Raw genomic sequence first — 21,850 nt, forward strand, 5'->3', positions numbered from 1 at the left:
ATGGCCATGTCGAATTAGGCTAGGTGTGGATGGAAATCGACGCTAATAGCTCCGGGAGCTATCCCACAGTGCACCACTCTGTTGACGCTCTGGACAGCAGTACGAGCTCGGATGCTCTGACCAGCCACACAGGAAAAGCCCCGGGAAAATTTGAATTTGAATTCCTTTTCCTGTCTGGCCAGTTTGAATCTCATTTCCTGTCTGGACACCGTGGCGATCACAGCAGCACTGGCAACGATGCAGAGCTCTCCAGCAGTGATGGCCGTGCAGTCTGTGAATAGAAAGAGGGCCCCAACATGGACTGATCGGGAAGTCTTGGATCTCATCGCTGTGTGGGGCGATGAGTCCGTGCTTTCTGAGCTGCGCTCCAAGAAACGGAATGCAAAGATCTATGAGAAGATCTCTAAAGACATGTCAGAGAGAGGATACAGCCGGGATGCAACGCAGTGCCGCGTGAAAATCAAGGAGCTGAGACAAGGCTACCAGAAGACCAAAGAGGCAAACGGACGCTCCGGATCCCATCCCCAGACATCCCGTTTCTATGAGGCACTGCATTCCATCCTCGGTGCGGCCGCCACCACTACCCCACCACTGACCGTGGACTCTGAGGATGGGATAGTGTTCACGGCCGGTTCCTCGGACATGTTAGGGACGGGGAAGATGAGGAAGGAGATGAGGAGGGCGAGGCAGTCGGCAGCGCTCACAACGCTGATTTCCCCGACAGCCAGGATCTCTTCATCACCCTTACAGAGATCCCCTACGAAGCGTCCCCAGCCGTTACCCCGGACACAGAATCTGGGGAAGGATCAGCCAGTAAGTGTTGTAAACATCTAAACATTTATTTTTAACAGAACAGGAATATTAACAATTAAAAGAATGGGTTGTTCATGATTACTTTGCCCTAGGCACTTAACGGTTCAGTCATGGGCAGTGCAAGTTTTGAAAAAAAATCTAGCAATGTCCGGTTTTCCGTGATTGTCCTGCCCAAGCCGCTCTACTGTTTAGTCCCTGCTACAGCAGCTAGAGTAAAATGCGGTCTATATGTGCAGGGATAGAGCAGTAATCCTCCCAGGACATCTCGATGAAGCTCTCCTGGAGGTAATTGGAAAGCCGTTGCATGAGGTTCCTGGGGAGAGCGGCCTTATTGGGTCCTCCGAAGTAAGACACGTTGCCGCGCCACGAGACTATCAAGTACTCGGGAATCATTGCTCTGCACAGCAGGGCGGCATACGGCCCTGGTCTTTGGAGGCTTTCCCGGAGCATTCTCTCTCTCTCGCTGTCAGAGATCCTCATCAGGGTGATGTCGCCCATGGTGACCTGCTTTGAATTAGGTAGGGGAATGTTAGTGTTGGGACTGCTTGCTCGTTCCTTTACAGAACTGTAACCGCTGGTTTGCAGCCACGCGGTGGAGGCGGGAGAGGGGCTGCCGAAAGGGATCGTTCCTGGGGACAGCCGCGAGGGGGTGGGACAGGGGCAGAGTTCCCGCTTGCCGGATTGCTGGCAGCAGGGACTGACATTGCTTTAAATGTGAAATGAGGCCAGTGGTAATATAAAAGTTTTAAACTGCCACAAGTCTACGGCTTACCATGTCTACCTGCAACAGAAATTCCGTTGTGCTGCCCCGCTTCTCAAATGTGCTGTGGAAGACCCCAGGCACTGAATGCGAAGGCCGAGAATTCGACCTTGTGCTGAGTGCGCATGTGATAGGTGCTGTGCATGGTCTTGTTCACAGAGAAAGACTATGTTCTTTGTTCACAACTACATTTATCTTTCTGAGGAATTCACTCCCTTTTTCCCATTCCCACAGCCACATCTGCGACTGTCTCACAACGTAGCCTGGCATCACACTCCCAGAGGCTAGCGAAGATTAGGCATAGGAAGAAGAGGACACGGGAGGACATGTTCTCTGAACTTATGGCCTGTTCCCAAGCCCAGGCAGCACAGCAGACCCAGTGGCGGGAGAAATTGACCCAAATGCAGCAAGCAAACATGGATTGGGAGGAGAGGTGGCGGCAGGAAGACCAGCAGGCGACTCAAACGCTGCTTGGACTACTGAGGGAGCAAACAGACACGCTCCGGCGCCTTGTGGATGTTCTGCAGGAACGGAGGCAGGAGGACAGAGCCCCGCTGCAGTCCATCTCTAACCGCCCTCCCCCGCCACCAAGTCCCATACCCATCTCACCCAAAGTGCAAAGACGGAGAGGCGGCAGAGTCCCTGCTAACTCTCACTCCACCCCTGCAGAGAGCTCTAGTAGCAGAAGGCTCTCATTCCCCAAAACTTGAAAAGTTCTTTCCTTCCCGCCTGACACAAGCCCCCGTCCAAGTTTCACCTCCCACTTCCATGTGTAGTTGATAATAAAAAATACGTTTCTGTTAACTACTGTTTCAATCATGTTCTTTTGGAGGAGGAGGGGAAAGGGGGTTGGTAATTGGACAGGACAGTCACCTTTGGCAGGGTACATAGGCGGGGGCAGGCACAGCAGCAGGGCACATAGACAGTGCAGTGATGCAGTGACTAGTTACCCTGGTTAGTCTGGGAGGTTGTTTTCATGTTATGTGGTGGGGGGGGTGTTGCTCTGTGACTTTGTGGCGGGGGAGGGCAGTTACAGATCTTAAGCGGCGGTCCTTATGCAGGATCACAGAGCCACGCAGCAGGGGATCTGTAACCGTCCTCCCCCTGCCACAAAGTCACATAGCCCCCCCATACACACAGTCCCGATCAGGAGGGGTGACAGGCTCCGTTGAAACAACCATCCCACTGCAGCGGAGCCTGTCAATCCTTGAGTTTAGAAGCTTCATTCGCGTCACTACACTACACCCGCTCCGCACCACAGTCTGCGTCCCAGTTTTAAAAAATTCCCGCGAAAACAGTATTAAAGAAAACGGTGTGCATTAACAAAGTAGAACTATTTTTATTTCGAAACGTGTGTTGGAAGGGGGTGAAGGGGGTATGTAACTGGATAGGATAGTCAACATTAACTGGGTAAAGAAACGGGGGCAGGTTCAGCTTCTCTGTACACAAACTTAAAAGTCACAGGTTACCCTGCTCACTCAGGAACCTAGCTTTCAAAGCCTCCCGGATGCACAGCGCTTCCCGCTGTTCTCTTCTAATCGCCCGGCTGTCTGGCTGTGCGTAATCAGCAGCCAGGCTATTTTCCTCAACCTCCCACCCCGCCATAAAGGGCTCCCCCTTGCTCTGACAGAGATTGTGGAGCACACAGCAAGCTGCTATAACAATGGGGATATTGGTTTCGCTGAGATCACAGCGAGTCAGTAAGCTTCTCCATCTCCCCTTGAGACGGCCAAAAGCACACTCAACCACCATTCTGCACTTGCTCAGCCGGTAGTTGAAGAGTTCTTTTTCAGTGTCCAGGGCGCCAGTATAGGGCTTCATGAGCCAGGGCATTAGCGGGTAGGCTGGGTCCCCGAGGATGACTATAGGCATCTCCACATCCCCAACAGTTATTTTGTGGTCTGGGAAGTAAATACCTTGTTGCAGCCGTCTAAACAGACCAGAGTTCCTAAAAACACGAGCGTCATGAACCTTGCCCGGCCATCCGACGTAGATGTTGGTAAAACGTCCCCTGTGGTCCACCAGTGCTTGCAGCACCATGGAAAAATAGCCCTTTCGGTTAATGTACTGGGTGGCCTGGTGGTCCGGTGCCAGGATAGGGATGTGAGTTCCATCTATGGCCCCACCGCAGTTTGGGAATCCCATCGCTGCGAAGCCATCTATGATCGCCTCCACGTTTCCCAGGGTCACTACCTTTGGCAGCAGTACATCAACGATTGCCTTGGCTACTTGCATCACAACAACCCCCACGGTAGATTTGCCCACCCCAAACTGGTTCGCGACTGACCGGTAGCTGTCTGGCGTTGCAAGCTTCCAGAGGGCTATGGCCACTCGCTTCTGTACACTCAGTGCAGCTCGCAACCGGGTGTCATTGCGCTTCAGGGCAGGGGACAGCAACTCACAAAGTTCCAGGAAAGTTCCCTTCCGCATGCGAAAGTTTCGCAGCCACTAGGATTCATCCCAGACCTGCAGCACTATGCGGTCCCACCACTCAGTGCTTGTTTCCCGTGCCCAGAATCGCCGTTCCACGGCATCAACATGACCCATTGCCATCGTGATGTCCTCGGCGCTGGGTCCCCTGCTTTCTGAGAGGTCTGTGCTACTCTCAGACTTCAGGACATCACCGCGGTAACGTAGCCTCCTCGCCTGACTTTTCTGCATCTGCCTCAGGGAAACCTGTATGATAAGCTGCGAGGCGTTGAGAGCGGCCACAACTGCAGCGATGGTCGCAGCGTGCTCCATGCTCGCAGTGCTGTGGCGTCCGCGCTGTCAATGACTGGAAAAGTGCGCGAACTGATTTCCCGCCGGCGCTTTCAGGGAGGGAGGGCGGGAGTGATGGACGGATGACAACAGTTACCCAAAAGCACCCTCGACACATTTTCTTACCCAGAAGGCATTGCCGGCTACAGCCAGAATTCCAATGGGCAGAGGGGACTGCGGGAACTGTGGGATAGCTGACCACAGTGCACCGCTTCGAATGTCGACGCTTTCACCGTTAGTGTGGACTCACAAAGTCGAATTACTGTCCTTAGTGTGGACACAGACGTTCGACTTTGCAATATCGATTCCAAAAATTCGATGCAAGTAAATTCGAACTACTCTCGTAGTGTAGACAAGGCCAAAGACATTAGGGTAATAGATATAATAACAACAACAACAAAAAAGACAATAGGTATTCAGATATTTGAAGGGTATAAATATAAAGAATGGAGAAGTATTTAGTATGGCACAAGGAGAAGTAATAGGAAGAAATGGAAAACTTAAGCTGAATATTAGGAATGACTTTTTAGCACTGAATTGAGGTGGGCAGGAAGATAGTATCTAAAGAGAAGTGATAGAAACTCTGTTGCTTGAGACTTTTAAATCTAGTTGGCACAAAACATCAGAAAATATGAAGAACAGTCTTGTACTAGGAAAGAGGTGTACTTGGTTCACTGGATGTTGCATCTCAATTTATATGATTCTGTTAATCCCATGTAGTTATTGTATAATATTTGTTACTTATTTATTTATTTATTTTATTTACAGGAGAAACACAAGCTTGAGTTAGAAGACATGAGGAAAGCTGGACATGAAGCCCTGACTATTATTGTGGAAGAATTTAAGGTAAATTGCCCCATCGGGACAGTTAATTTGATATTGTTTTTAGTTTCATATTTATATTTACATAAGAAGGACCTCACTCAGTAATTCCTTATTGTAGGTGGTGCTGGTAGTATTGCCTATTATTAAGGTTACACAAGTCTTCCCATTATAAGACCCTGTTTAAGTTGCTTATAACTTTGCCAAACTTTGACCATTTGGTTGAAATTTTCCATGTCTGCCTCAGGCTGATTTATTTTTTAAACATTTCAGCCAAAACGGTTCAACCATTTCTGACCATGAGGCTAAAGAAAAATACCGTGTTTTGCCAATTGTTAAAAAAAATTCTGGAAACCCTTTTTTTTTTTTTTTTTTTTTTTTTAAATAGCTGTAATGTATCTATGCTATGGAGCAGAGACTTGAAATGAGTGTGGCCTTTGTATCAGGGATGCATATGCCTTTTGCTGCCTCATGAAAAATCTGTCCAAATTTGGCCAAGTTATAAGCTTTTGAAAAATTGTAGTTCTCATATGCTCAGTCGGGACTTCATTTATAGCAGCTGAAATCTCTGAAGATTCTGTCTTCATTGACCAAGGTCAAGCTCTCCACTCCTAGTGCTGACGAGACTGCATATGTGCTATCTCCACAAAGCGACTGATCATGATCTCTGCAGCTAGGTGAAGCTGGATTTTCCCCTTTAATGTCTACTCCCATTCAATTGCCACTCTAGGCCAGGGTGGATCCAGGCACTGGAACTAAGAGCCTCTCTCTTCTATGTTGTCAATGACCCCTATGCTGGCTTCTAGGCATCATGGAGGAGTATGTGGTCTTATTCAAATGCACAGGGGACAAAAGCTGTATAAGAGGGGAGGGAAAGGAATAAATTGGAATAAGTAATCTGGTGAAGGTGGGGAAGAAACTGGGACAGGGTGGTCAAGAAGACTGGTACTTAGGGGTGGGGAGTCTGGGACTGAGAGCTGTATTGAGGGAAATGAGACGGAGGGGCTGGCAGCCAATTGGCTGAGGGTGGGGAACCCTGGGATTGGAATTAGCAAAAAGAGGGGAAACTGGCACTGGTTAGATAAAGACACTAGGACTAGCAACCAGTTGGGGGAAAATGGAGGTGGGGAAACAGATTTGACAAGGAGCTGAGATACAGGGGGGAAAAATGGGACTGGCTGAGCAAAGGGCTTGGGACAGTAAGCCACGGATGAGTGAGACTGAGGCGAAGTCTCAGTGGGGGGAGAAACTGAGTTTGGTTGAGGAGGCTGGGAAGGGAGACTAGGAATCGCTGTTGGTTGCGGGAGGGGAGAGACTGATTGGATGAGGAGCCAGGATGAGAGAATTGAGACTTGCTGGGCAAAGAGATTGAGATTGGATGTGGTGAGGGGGATAGAATGGGAATGGAGGAGAAATTGGGACTTGGACAGTGAGCCCAATGGGGTGACACTAGGGCTTGCTGGGCAAAGAAACTGTGACAAAGAACTAGGGGTGGGGAATAGACAGGACTGGGACAATGCAGAAGGAGGTCAGGCAGGTGGGGAATGGGCAGAAGTTTTTACCCACTAGAATACACTTCTCTCCAGAGTCTGGAGTGGAATCCAAGATTACTGAGTCACAACATTCCTCTGATGTCATCAAATATCTGTGAAACCCATTGGCAAAGTGCGTGTCTCACCATCTCTAATGCTGCTCCACATTAAGGATGACAATCTACTACTCACCATCAGTTGTTCTGTTAGCTCAAGTGCTAGAGGTGGTGAAGCTAAAGGGTCCAACCCTGCCGATGAACCATGTAGATGTTACTCTGGTGCCACATGATAGAATTTGTTTTATTAGTTATTTTTTCTAAAAACCTAGAAATATCTTTATACATGTGGTATTTTAAGTTGTTGAGCAGCAAGTAATTTTATTCTAAACATTTATAATTTAGAGAAACAAAAAATGATAGTCCAAATCTTAATAATTCTCTCTCTTAATCCCAATTCAGGGATGTGACTCCCACTGTTTGTCACCTGGGTTTTTTTGCCTGGCCTTAGGGGACACCACAGTTAAAAACAAGTAAAATTATCACATCTATTAAGCCTTTCTTTCTTGTTGGGGAGGAGTGTTGGGCTAGTGGTTATTTCTTGATGCTATGTTGTTGCTCCTTTGTTCTTCTTGGTTGTCTGGTTGCTGCTGTTTTTTTTGTTTTTTGTTTTTTGCTTGTAGAGATGCTGAGCAGGCCGAGCTTAGGAGACTATGGTGAGGAGAGTGTTACTGCTTGCTTGTGCAGTTCAGATAGATTTATACTTTTCTCTTTCCATAATTTCACTAAAGAAGGAAGGCATGCCTCTTTCAGGGTTTGCTAGATTCAGATATCAGCCACTGCCTTTCATTGGTTAAACACCTTTATGGAATTGTCTTGGTAGTATCTCCAGCTCATGATTATGCCGTCTCCTAACATATATGCACCAGGAGTCTAATTACTTTTATTTATGTAGCGGGAAATTCTCAGAACATCCTTAAAGTTAGTTTGAACTGTTTCTTTTATTTAGTCCATTTTCTGAAATATCCCTTTAGTTCCATCAGGGTTTAATAAGAGTTGAAATTCTGTCTCAAATGAGTCCAAAATCTCCTTATTTTCTCTGTAAAAGTCTTTCATCACTCAAAATAGTCTTTTTTTTTTTAAACATAAATAATTCTTAGAGAGTTTGTAAACTTTAATAGTTCTCAAGTAAATTATTGCCCTTTGTTCTTACCTTTCCTTGGAAAAGAAACTTTTGCTTTTGAGTTTGGTTAAGAAGTTAGTTATCTGGTAATGCTTAAGCAACTCCCAATTAATATAAATATTTCTATACACAGATGGCTTCTTACATTAGTAATCGGTTATGGCATTAAATGATCTTGCTAGGTTTGTACATATAAAAGTAGTAACATGTTTTAACAGTCTTATCAAGCAATTATATGAAGGCTTGCATTTAGATACAACACATTTGCAAGTATACATTTCCAAAGAAGGTTATTCCATCCTAAACATTTGAGGAACAACTGGGTTTTCACCTATAAGTGAAAATGAGTTAAAAGTAATTAATATCTGTTGTTGTAAAACATTTTCCAATCATAACTGTTCTTCCTTAACAATTGTAGAATGAAGACTTTAGAGTTCTTATTCTTATTAAAACTAATTTCTTTTATAATTCTAGAATTCTTTTGTGTGGGTTTAAACTGTCGACTTTTTTTTTTTTTTTTTGCAAGGGGGAGGGATGAAAAGAACCCCACTTTAATAACTTAATTTATAGCTCAGATAACATCCTAAGCATCACTTCTTCGAGTGGTGTCCCTGGGGGTGCTCCACTCTAGCTGTCGGTGTGTCCCTGCGCCGGAGATTTCTCGCAGCAGTAGTTGGCCGGGGGAAGGGCGCGCACAGGAGTCGTCTCATGCAGCTGTTCGCACCTCTTATAGTGCGCGCCCCCCACGACCATCCCCCCAGTTTCTTCTCAACCATCCTCTGCTGCAGACTGAGCTGTCTTTGATACTTTCTGAACAAACAAAAAAACCCAACAAAGTTACAAAGGAACTTCTTTTTAGTCTATATTTAGTTACGTTTTTTAGTTAGTCTTAGTCTATACATAGTTACATAGTTTTCTTAGTGGTGTTTCTTTATTAAAAAAAAAAAAGAAAACAAAAAGAAAGAAAGAAACCGACTGGCGAAGAAGAAGGAGGAGGCTTTTTCTTCCTTTAACTCCTGGTTTGGGAACAGTTTCTACAGTTTACCTTTACAATTAACTCCCACCCTTATCTCTTGAGAGGTGGTAGAGGCTTAACTGTAATCATGCCTGGGTCAACAGGATTTAAAAAGTGTGACTCCTGCTGTGAACTGATGCTGGTCTCTGAGGGCCACACATCCTGCATTCGCTGTCTGGGAGAAACTCGTATCTCCCAGAAATGCTCACATTGCACCAACTTAACATCAAGGGCAAGATGTGACAGGGATCTCCCCTTGAAAATGCTTCTGCTGGAGAAATCCCTCCAACCTCCACAAGAGATGTTCTCCGGGGAGTCTCAAAGACCGAGATCCCTGAGCTCTGATAAGGCCCTGACTTCCAAAACTGTCAGGAAACGAGCCTCGACCTCTCCAGCAAGGGTTTCTCAGAAAAAGAGAGCTTCTCCAGTGAGGTCTTTACCCTCAGTGCTGCACTCATCCAGAATGAGCACTTACGAGGCACCGGGCTCCTCCGGCACCATCCCTCAGCGGACCCCTGCTGAGCCCCAATGCGCGGCACTGGAGTTGAGATGTCAAGTCTCCTCCATGGCACCGATTACTCTGGTGCAGAGCATGGCACAGGCAGTGGCACCGCGATCAATGCTGCCACCACCAGCGCCGACCCAAGACTTGATGCCGTCTAACAAGCCAAACCCGGCACCATTCAGTGCTCCAATGGTCGACCGCAACCCCAAGATGGGACCAGCACAACTCCTAAGTCCTGCTGACATAGCAGTTTCTTCGTCACCGCGGTCACCACTGCTCGGCACCGAACATTCCCCGAGCTACCTAGCATAGTACAATCCTTCATCTCCTGCACCACCCTCCATGCATAGTGGTGAGGAAGGAGACATGCAGGACACCTGCTTCTCCTCTCAACATTCATCCCTGTCACAGTTGAGACCTACATGGAATGCTGTGAAGCTGAAGCCTCATCCCTCAGAGCATTCACAGCCCTGATATGCACAGCACTGGCCTTACCCATTACCACCTTACCTCATGCAATGGCCACAATGGGGTCCTTGGCCCACATACCAGAACGCCTATTCTGGTCCCCTTTCCCCAGCAAGAAGAGGTTCCAGAGTACACCCATCATTACCACACAGAGAAACCTCTGACCCCCTGAGACTGAGATAGAAGAGGCAGAGATACTATCTCAGGCAGACCTGGATGATTCACCACCTGTCCCACACTCATCTTCTACACCAGACGAAGCAGTGACGCCGTCTACCCCTACAACACCAGATGACCTGGAACAGTTCCAAGAACTCTTCAAAAGAGTAGCAAACAACCAAGAAATTGCCTTACATGAGGTGCAGGAGAAACAACATAAGTTGTTAAAAAATCTTACAACCGGCATCATCGACCAAGATTGCCCTCCCCAGGGATGAGGCTATAATAGAGCCTGCAGAGGTAATATGGCAAACACCATCATTGGCACCACCCACCAACAAAAGGGCTGATAGGAAATAATTTGTTCCAGCCAAAGGCATAGAATTTTTGTTTTCACACCCTCAATCCTGCTCTCTGGTAGTAGAGGCTGCTAATCAGCGCAGTAAACAGCCTCATTTCCACTCCTCACTGCAAGATATAAAGAACACAAGAGACTGGACCTCTTTGGGCGGAAAGTTTACTCGTCAGCCACCCTTCTGCTTAGAGTTGCCAACTATTCTGCTCTACTAGCATATTACGACTACTCTAATGATAGTAAAATACGAGAGCTCGTGGAGGACCTCCCCGAGCATAAATGTCCTCAACTCACTGCCATTATCAACAAGGGTCAGTTAATAGCCCGCACAGCGCTGCAAGCCTCAATGGGTGTAGCGGACACAGCTGCCTGAATAACCGCAACAGCTGTGGTTATGAGGAGAACATCATGGTTGCAGGCTTCAGGAATTCCAAAAGAACTAAATCTAAAAGTGGAGGACCTCCCTTCGATGGGCATAAACTATTCTTGTTGCAAACAGACGACGTCCTCCATACCATGAAGGCCTCCCGAGCAACACTGCATACACTAGGCATACACCTACCGTCTGACAAACGCCCTCGCTTTACGGTCACGAGACACCTCGTTTAACTGTCAACAACTACGATACTTCACTCAGAACAGACCCAAACAACGGGCTCAGAGACGACGAGCTCCACAGAACCAGGCCTCATCCACCCGTCCATCTACATCTAAGCCACAATTTTGAAGTCTTGGTCGAGGGTATGCACAACCTCCCCACACCTCTAGCGCCAACAAATACCCCATCCTACAATTTTGGTCACCGCCTATGCACATTTTACCATGCCTGGGCTGTGATAATCACAGGCCAGTAGGTTTTGGAGATCATACAATCTGGCTACACCCTTCCTTTCACAGCCATCCTCCCTACCCGCCCCGCTTCCCCGTCCCTCTTCAGGGACCCCTCTCATGAGCACCTTCTGCAACAGGAAGCAGACCACCTCCTACTGCTGGGTGCTATAGAACCAGTACCACATTAATACCAAGGGAGGGGGGTTTATTCCAAATATTTCCTGACCGAGAAGAAAGGAGGGGGATGGAAACCAATCTTAGATCTCCGAAAACTCAACAGGTTCGTATGCAACCACAGGTTCAAAATGGTCACTCTGGCCACAATAATACCAGCGCTAGACGCGGGGGACTGGTTTGCAGCCCTCGACCTCCAAGAGGCATACTTCCATATTACAATACATCCTGCTCACAGACGGTTCCTGAGGTTCACAGTAGGACCCAATCACTACCAATACAGGGTCCTTCCCTTCGGACTGTCCACTGCTCCTCCCGTATTCTCAAAAACGCTCGCGGTAGTAGCAGCACATTTATGATGCAATGGAGTCATAATCTATTTGGACGATTGCCTTTTCCAGGGTGCCAACTGACAAGAAACAGCAGGCATGCTGAAGACCACAATAGACCTGTTTCACCAACTAGGTCTACAGATAAACGAAAAGAAATCCACGCTGGAACCAACCCAGCTATTGGAGTTTATTGGAGCTGACCTAGACTCCATACAAGCCAAGGCAATATTGCCAAATCACAGATTTACTACATTGACCAATCTTATTTCCACGGTGACCATTATCCCACAAACTTCAGTGAAGACATACGGCAGCTACGACTTTCGTAGTAAAGTATGTCAGACTCCATATGTGCTGTCTGCAGCACTGGTTGAGCACGGTCTGTGCACCCAGCAAACGTGATCTCAACAGATGTGTGACACTACCACCAAGGATTATCCTCTCCCTATAATGGTAGATGCAGCCAGGAAATGTATGCTCCGGGATTCCATCTCAACAAGACCCCCATCAGTGACTGTTACAACAGATGTCTCCCTGACAGGTTGGGGCACCCACTTGGGTCACCACAATGTACAAGGCAAGTGGTCTGCTATGGAAATCTGACTAGATATCAATCTCCTGGAACTCCACACGGTACATAATGTATGCCAACACTTCCTCCCACTCGTACGAGAAACCTCAATCTCTATTCTCACCGACAATGTGGCATGCATGTTTTACGTCAATCGCCAAGGAGGAGCCAGGTCTAACTCGCTATGCGTAGAAGCCATGAATTTATGGAACTTCTGCATCCGCAACAATATAAACATCATAGCATCATACCTACCAGGGTGCCAAAACACTATAGCCGATAACCTCAGCAGGCACTTCTCACAGGAACACGAGTGGGAAATCAATGACAGTGTTCTCGACACAATTTTCCAAAAATGAGGTCACCCAGTAGTCGACCTTTTCACCTCAGCGACAAATCACAAATGTCCACTATTTTTCAGGGCAGGCCTGGCACCAGGATCGTTAGGGGATGCCTTCCTCATCCTGTGGAACATCACTCATGTACGCCTTCCCGCTGATACTACTGATCCCACAGGTCATCCGCAAGATACAACTTGACAGAGCATACATCAGTCTCATTGTTCCCACATGGCCCAGACAGACTTGGTTTCCGTACCTCTCACGTCTAGCAGTCTGTGCCTCACAACCACTGCCTTTCCGGACAGACCTCCTGTCCCAGAACAAGGGCCTGTTGCTCCATCCAGACCCAGCAAAACTCCATCTCAAAGCGTGGCTCCTCTCTGGTTCCAACATGGGGAATTGAATTGTTCAGAGAAAGTAAAACAGGTATTACTAAATAGCCGTTGCCTCACCACTAGAAATACTTACCACCACAAGTGGAGAAGATTCTCCTTTTGGTGTCAGCAAAAACAGCTGGACGCGACCATGGCACCTCTATCTATGATCCTAGACTACCTACTAGAACTGAAGGAAACGGAGTTAGCCATAAGTTTTATTAAAGTACACCTCGCTACCATGATGGCCCTCCACGAACAGATAGAAGGGGCTTCAATATTCACTCACCTGATTACACAGCGCTTTTTAGTAGGTATACAGAACATGTACCCAGAAGTACGCCAACCTACACCACCATGGGATCTCAATCTTGTGCTCAGATGTCTCACAAGACCACCCTTTGAGCCTCTAGCAACCTGCTCGCTCCTTCATATATCAATGAAGGTCGCATTCCTAGTGGCAATCATGTCTGCCAGACGTGTCAGCGAAATAGGAGCATTGATGGCTGAACCACCGTACACTGTATTTACCAAAGACAAAATCATGTTCTGTTCCTCAACCAAAATTCTTGCCCAGAGTGGCTACAAATTTTCATATTAACCAAACCATACACTTACCTGCCTTCTATCCAAAGCCACATAATGACTCCCGAGAAGCAACGTTGTACATGCTGGATGTCAGACGGGCTGTAGCCTTCTACTTGGCAGAACTAAACCATTTCACAAGTCACCAAGACTATTCATCTGTACAGCAGAGCATTCCAAGGGCTCTACAATATCGACCCAGAGACTCTCCAAATGGGTCTCTACCTGTATTCAAACTTGCTACTGCCTGCATCACAAAGAACCCCCCCACCCCCGTAGGCATCAGATCCCACTCAATGTGAGCCATGGCAACATCGATTGCGTTCTTGAACAATGTCCCCTTAATAGATATTTGTAGAGCTGCAACCAGGACATCAGAGCACACTTTTGCAAAGCATTAAGCTATCACCCAAGGCCTTGTCTCAGACTCTACCATTGGCCTTACAGTGCTCTCATCACACACCTATACATAACTCTGAACCTCTACCACCCCTGGTAGGGTACTGCTCTACAAGCACCTAGAGTGGAGCACCCACAGGGACACCACTTGATGAAGAAGAAGTTACTCACCTTGTGCAGTAACGATGGTTCTTTGAGATGTGTGTCCCTGTGGGTGCTCCCCTCCCCACTCCCCTCCCCACTAGTTCGGAGTTCACACAGCTGAGCTCTGCGGTAGAGAAGGAACAGAGGGGACAGTCGGGGGAGTGCGCACTACGCCAACGGCCAAATGAGACGACTCCTGTGCGCGCCCTTCCCCCGGCCGAGTACTGCTGCAAGAAATCTCCGGCACAGGGACGCACCGATACCTAGAGTGGAGCACCCACAGGGACACACATCTCGAAGAACCATCATTACTGCACAAGGTGAGTAACTTCTTCTTATCTTTGAATATCCTGAATGAAGAACATCCTTGCATTCTTTTACACAATCCGATCTTTTCCTAGTAATATAAAATATCTTAGATGGTTGTCTTGAGATAAGGATCATATCTATACCAAACTGGTACCTTATACAGGACGGTATAAGACACGCTTGTAGGTTTGTTTGCCTTTTGACTGAATTTACAATCTATCTTTTTGCATTTACAACCTGCAGTTAGATTCCTGTCAAATATTCTATGTAAGGTAAATGTCACAATAACTAATGCTGATTATACTTGTTTTGAAAGGTATACAAAGGAAAATCGTATAGAATGTTAAAGCTAAATAGAAGCTATAAGGCTGCATTCCAGAGTTTGTGTGAATACACTTGGAAGTTTTATGCTGAGGTGTCATTTTTGATGCATTTGGTCTGTCCCTGGTTGACAAAAAGCAAGTTCCTAGGAAGATTCCATATATTTAAGTAACCAACTAAAACATAAGCATGTAAGCGATGATATTCTCTAAACATCATGTGAATTAAAATAATTGTATCCTAGAATTCAATAAGGGCTGTGGCAAGTATAATTATTTTCTTAATGACCTTTTGTGAATCTCATGTAAATGGGCAGACTGCAAGCACTGGAAACTGGAGGTTTCAGTCCACAGAGTAGTTGCAGCATGGCATTGGGACTGCCAGTTTCTCCAGACTTGCCCCACCAACGTACCTCAAGCCAGGTTTGGAGCAATAACCTTTGGGGGAGAGAAGTTGATTCTTTTCCCCCCACTTACTCCTTTCCGTCTCTCTGGAGACTGTCAGAGAGGGTACAGTTATGATGGTAGTTTCTGTGGTGTCACTTGTCAACTAGGAACCTGACTGAGGCTACCTGCTCACTTTGCGTAGGCCATTGAAAACTATTGAAAATTTCCAACATGAGCCAGATTTGAGCCACTGACCCAAGTGTGATAAAAGTTGTAGCCCATCAGGCATCTGGTCATTTTAATTTAAAATTATACTTGTATGAATTAAGCAGATCTCAGTGTGTTTATCAAAGTGCACTGACTTATTACAGCTAAATTTTATTCATTTTCATTTCTAAAAAAAGTTCTTTTGCAAAAATACAAGTTTTTTATATGGGTTGTAGGAGATGTTTTGTAAACTATTGCCTTTGTTAATTTTCTGTATTTTGTACTTGATAATTGAAATTCCTTTGTTTGAGCTACAGCGTGTTTCGTATGATGAAAAGAATAGTTTTTCCCCTAAAAGAATTTCTCAAAATATGCACTGTAAACTTAAAATTGCGTGAGAACATGTCATTTTGTGGTTCTTTGAAACCATTCTACTAAACAGCTGTTGTGGAGATCTGTTAATCCATCCTCCCTTTAACTGATCTCACTAATTTGAATTTTTAGTTACTACTTCAGATCTATTTTAAAAGAGGATTCAAACTTTCAGGTACTCTGATTTGGCACAAAACATTAGGGATCCAATCAAATAGTCTGCCCCTGCGTAATATTTATATTTAACATATCATTTCTTGGTAGACTGTTTATGTTCAAGTCATATAAAGACATTCTTTTAGATCAGGGAGTCCTAGGATGAATACACCTCATACAAGTTTTCCTGTTGCCTCATTGGTTAGTTGCCACATTTTGGTCAATGAGATCACAGTACTCAGAGGAGGAATAACATCAGATATGCCAGCCTCCATTTAAAATACTGCAACCAACCTCTTCTACAAACATGCAGCGAGTCAATCTTCAAGGTAGCATGAGAAAAGCAAAAAATATTTTAGATAGAAAAAAAATTATTCTTCTCCTATAGCTTTAGTATCTTTTTAATATCCCTTTACCATGTGCAAAACAGGAGCAATTTTGGATTGCAGGGGACTCCAGTGAAGACAATACCCTTCTTGTGTGTGTTTTTTTTTAATTAATTTAATATTAAAATATACATTAGTGGTTAATATTCCAGTATGGAACAAGTGTAAAGAATAACTTTCCCCTCAAATAAATAAGACAATGTGTATGTGATAATTGGTAAAGTATGTTCTACAGTTTTAAGATCATTTTCACTGCTCATTCATGTCTTTGGGAACTTACTTGATTATACTCTGCAGACATGTTAGCAGCAGTTCTGCTCAGTTAATAGCCACACAACCATGCAAGGAGTCAAAGTATAACTACTTTTTTACATTAAACAAATATATGTACGTGTGATTATGGCTTTTGGTGAAATATAGAGTTGTCAAAACAATTGAATCTCTTAATTCACTAATGTTTAGCCACTCTTAATGCTGTGTTGAAATAGATTTAAGCCTTTGTAAAAATAAAGAAGTGTTTTCCATTTTCAGAGGACTTCACAAGCATTAACTAATTAAGGTAGATAGTTAAGTGTTTTTTCCCTCTATTTTAGAGATTGTGAAACTGAATCAGAAAGCTTAAGTGACTCACTGAAAGCCACAAAGAGAGGTTTCAGATGTGAAATTAGAATTGAGGCATCCCTGACCATTAGACCTGTATTGGGACCACTAGATTGCTCTGCAATTGACTGGATTATGGCATGGGCAAATTTATCCAGTATACGAGATTTAACCATAATTTCATTTCATGCTTGAAAATTGCACCTCCAATTTTGTGGTGTAATTAATTACAGTCATTTTATATAGCATGCTGCATCAGGACATCTTTCTATTTTTTTAGGACGGATGTTCAAAAATTGGAGAAGGTTCAGAAAAGAAATCATTCCCTACAGTGAGAGCTTCTGAGCTCAGTCTGTGGAGTTTACCATAGCAAAGATTTAAGGGGTCATTTGATCACAGTGTATAAGTACCTATGTGAGCAACAGAAATTTGATAATAAAGGGATCTTCAGTCTAGCAGACAAAAGTATAACAAGAACCAGTATCTGGAAACTAAAGCTAGCTGAATTCAGACTAAACATAAAGGTGCACATTTTTAACAGGCAACGTAATTAGTCACTGGAAAAATTTACCAAGGATTGTTGAGGATTCTCCATCACTGGAGATTTTTAAATCAACATTGGATATTTTTTTTCTGAAAGATGTGCTCTAATTCAATCACAGCTATTAGACTTGAAGCAGGAATTACTGTATATACTCGTTCATAAGCTGAATTTTTTAGTAAAAAAGGGAAGCACCAGAGAAGGGGGTCGGCTTATGAACAGGTATAGAGAAGGAGAGGTGGGACACAGCCCCTCCCCCCAGCAGAGGGAGCAAGGAGCAGCAACACAGCCAGAAGGGAAGAGGCGGGGCCAGAACCTCTCTGCTTCTGGCCACGCTGCTCTCCCCTCAGCCTCCGAAGTAGCTGCAGCTCCGGGGCTGGAAGGCTGCAGCCGTGCCGCTCGGCCCCGTCCCACAGAGCATGCTACGGCTGTGCCGCCTGGCCTAGCCCACTGGAACATGCTGCGGCCGTGCCGCCCAGTCTGGCCCACCGGAGCAGGCTGCAGCCGCGCTGTCCAGCCTGCCGGAGCAGCTCCAACCAGGTCAGAGACATCCTCCTCTGGCCCTCCCCAGATAAGGTGGGAAGGGATGGGATGGGGAGAGTGTGGGGGCCCCTGACTCCCAGCTTCTTCTTCGAGTGCTTGCTCATATCGATTCCAATTAGGTGTGCGCGCGCCGCGTGCACGATCGCCGGAGAATTTTCTACCCTAGCAACACCCGGCGGGTCGGCTGTGGAGCCCCCTAGAGTGGCGCCTTCATGGCGCTGGATATATACCCCAGCCGACCCGGCGCCCCCTCAGTTCCTTCTTACCGCCCCTGACGGTCGTTGGAACTGTGGAGCGCGGCATAGCTGTTCTCCACTCTCCCTAGCTTATCCCGCTACTTCCTGATCCCCAAGTCCAAAGGGGGTCTGCGACCCATCTTAGACTTACGCGGACTCAACAAATTCATAGTAAAGTTGAAGTTCCGCATGGTCTCATTGGGGACCATTATCCCTTCCCTGGATCCTGGAGACTGGTTCGCCGCCCTCGACATGAAAGACGCATGTTTTCATATAGCAATCTACCCGCCTCACAGGCGCTTCCTGCGATTCATGGTAAACAAGGTGCACTACCAATTTGCAGTCCTTCCCTTTGGCTTATCCTCGGCCCCAAGAGTGTTCACAAAATGTATGGCTGTCGTGGCAGTATACCTTCGTCGACGAGGGATACAGGTGTTCCCGTATTTAGACGACTGGCTGGTACGCGGCCGCACTAGTGAGCAAGTTCGAGCTCACGTCCACATAATAGTACACACATTCCACGAGTTGGGCATTCTGCTCAACAAAGAGAAATCCACTCTAGAGCCTACCCAGAGGATAGAATTTATTGGGGCAGTCCTAGACCCCAGACGTGCACGAGCTATTCTACCAGACAATCGCTTTCATACCGTCACAAGCCTCATTCGAGGGCTCAGGGCCTTCCCGATTACCACAATGAGGACGTGCCTCACCCTGTTGGGTCACATGGCCTCTTGCACGAACGTAACCAGGCATGCCAGACTTCGGCTTCGCCCACTTCAGGCCTGGGTATCATCGGTATACCGCCCTTATCGGGACAGCCTGAACATGGTGGTCACGGTTCCGAGCTCGGTCTCGACCTCCCTCACCTGGTGGTTGGATCACAGTATGGTTTGCGAGGGAGTGCCGTTCTGTGAACTTGAAAGGATACAGGTATCGGCAGTCTGGTTTGGCAGATGGGCAGCTTGATTTAAGGTTTTGCTCCAAGTCACATCTTGTCACTTACAGCCAAATTAGGGGCAACCTCATGCTCTTTGTCCGCATGGTGTTCGTAGGCTTCTTTGGCAGAGGCCAAGTGTTTCTTGAGCTCCTGGTGTACACTTGGTGCAGTTGGGAGGCTAAATCCACCATGGCTAGTACTGGCGAACTCATGAGTAAGTCTGAGCAGAAGAAAGGGTGAAAGCCATGGTGTTTGTGGAAAATGGGCTATATTGTGTCAAGGCATGGATTGCATTGCTATGTATGAATTAGGCATATCACAGCAAGGGAAGCCAGTTGTCTTGATAGTAATTCAAAAAGCAGTGAAGATACTGCTCCAAGAATTGATTTGAGACTCTCTGTTTGCCTATTAGTCTGCAGGTGATAGGCCGATGAGGTGAGGGGCTCGATGCCAAAGGGTCTGAAAAATTTCTTCCGGAATTGGGAGATGAACTGGGGCCCTGTAGCAGGGTGGACACCTGCTCCTGCCCTGAGGGGTTAGAAAAACCCTGCAGAGGGCTGGGGCTGGGCAAAGTAAAACCCTGGCTGATTGGGGGAAGTGGCTGCAGCTGGGCCACACCCTAATCAGAGCCCAGATGGCCTGTATAAAGAGGCTGGGAGCCAGGAGCCCAACAGTCTTTTCTGCTTTAGAGAGAGAAGGGCCTGGCTGCAGGGAGCTAGACACAGAGTACCTGAGTGGAGCAGGGCTGGGGAAAGGCTGAGGAGCTGGGGAGCTCCAGCCTGGAAAGCCCCAGGTTGAGGCCTAGTATTAGGCCAAGGGGTACTGGGGGTTGCAGAGGGCAGCCCAGGGCTAGGCCAAGGCAGCAGGTCCAAACCCCCCTTGCCAGTGATGAGTGACCTATACTGCAGGAGGCGCCGCAGGGGTGAGTCCGGAACCTCTACAGGCCCCCAACCTGTTACAATGCCTGTCAATAACCTGTGGTAGCAGAAGATATTTTTCCAGGAATAGCCGAGCCGTTTCCCCTGTGGTAGGAACAGTACAGCATGGAATGAAGTGCACCATCTTTGTTAGGAGGTTGATGACAACCAGGATTGCTGAGTGATACAAATGCTTATATTCATGTGCCTGTCATAATGGGGCACAGCAGATGCATGAGCGATCTCATAATGGAGAGAACCTTTTGCAGGTAAATAGTGGAGGATAGCCTGACAAAGAAGTCTTAAGGCAAACTTTATTCTTTTGGGTCTGTGGTACAGTCCTCCTCCTTCCATAGAAGAAGGAAGGGGAAAGCACCAGCTAAGAAGCAAGCCAGCCTACAGCAATAAGAATAGAATCAAGAGTATCCATTTTCGATAGTCAGTGCATGTAGCATACAGCATATATTACTCATCTCTTTGAAATTATCTTCCCATAATGTCCAGTTCCTCTCTCATACATATATACAACGTTGCAACAATGATTGCAGAACTCTAAATGGGTCCCTCTAGTTTTGATATTATCATTGAGGTGCATAAACATTATACACGTAATCATGTTGCAAAAGTTGCCTCTGTTTTATTATATTTTTCCTTTTGACCTACAATGGTTACCATTAACAGCATCAAAATTAGAAAGTCCACATGCGGCATGAGTCTTTTTCCCCTATGTTTAGAACAAGAAATAATGAGTATGAAGGATGTCACTGTAAGGGATTTTTATATCTTTTGAATCTCTATGGCAGCTACTGTAAATGAGTAACCTCTCTACTGTGGTGACTTAAATATGTTGTTAATTTACTGGTTAAGTGACAAAGAAACATATTAGCCAGTTTTCACCATTACAACATCTGCCTCACACTCATTTTGTAGTACGACTATCTTACTTGTGAGCAAACTGCTACATTTCCATTCCTGATATTGCCTGCGACAATCTAATGTTTTTATGAGAGTGTATATGGTTTAATTTCTTCTCATTTTGAGGAATGATTCACTTAGGAAAGAGCATATTTTTCCAGCCTCCACAAAACTTTCCTTAATATATTGGTCACAGGCAGGTCGGGAACTTAAACGTAAGAGTTAATGCATTTTATCGTATTACATTTGAAATTTCAGTTCCTGGATCCATTGTTAATTTAGGTTTCAGAGTAACAGCCGTGTTAGTCTGTATCCGCAAAAAGAAGAACAGGAGTACTTGTGGCACCTTAGAGACTAACAAATTTATTAGAGCATAAGCTTTCGTGGACTACAGCCCACTTCTTCAGATGCATATTGTTAATTTAGCCTCTTTAAGGTGTCAACTCTGGAGAAATCAGAGTCTATGTAAAATGTCAGAATATTGTGTGATCTAATCCTGAGTACTTAAGTACATGTAAACCTTTAGTGGGATACCAGTCATCTTTGAAATATTAACTCATCAAGCAGGCTGGGAAATCTTCTAGGGACAGACTGTTATACATTTTGTAGCTCAAAACCTCAGAAGATTTTGGCCATTTTTAAGAATCTGACATTCTCATGTTCATTTCAACAAATAAACAGTTTATAACACACTAGGGGGAAAAATGTGATATTTCTATTTAAAAGAATGAGAAAACAAATTAAAAATGAACCTAGTGTGCTATGTAAGCCAAGTTTCCCCTCTTATGTTTACGTAATTTAGTTTAATTTCTGTCTTTCAGGTCATATTTTTTTAAACTTTTATCCCTAATAATTAACTACAATAAAGAAAAGTAAATGTAGATCTTGGAAAGATTTTCATGGGA

The 21,850-nt window shown here is 45.8% G+C and overlaps 1 protein-coding gene across 9 annotated transcripts in view; it reads left to right on the top strand.

Moving 5' to 3' along the window:
* CCDC91 (coiled-coil domain containing 91) overlaps positions 1-21,850 on the top strand; it is a 348,558-nt gene that overhangs the window by 153,199 nt on the left and 173,509 nt on the right. For all 9 annotated transcript variants that reach the window (XM_054038852.1, XM_054038884.1, XM_054038837.1 and 6 more), the window contains one exon: positions 5,102-5,179. In XM_054038852.1, coding sequence (XP_053894827.1) covers positions 5,102-5,179 — 78 coding nt within the window. The remainder of the gene's footprint in view (positions 1-5,101; positions 5,180-21,850) is intronic.

This window comes from Malaclemys terrapin, chromosome 1 (genome assembly GCF_027887155.1).
Source record: "Malaclemys terrapin pileata isolate rMalTer1 chromosome 1, rMalTer1.hap1, whole genome shotgun sequence".
NCBI classification, from domain to species: domain Eukaryota; kingdom Metazoa; phylum Chordata; order Testudines; family Emydidae; genus Malaclemys; species Malaclemys terrapin.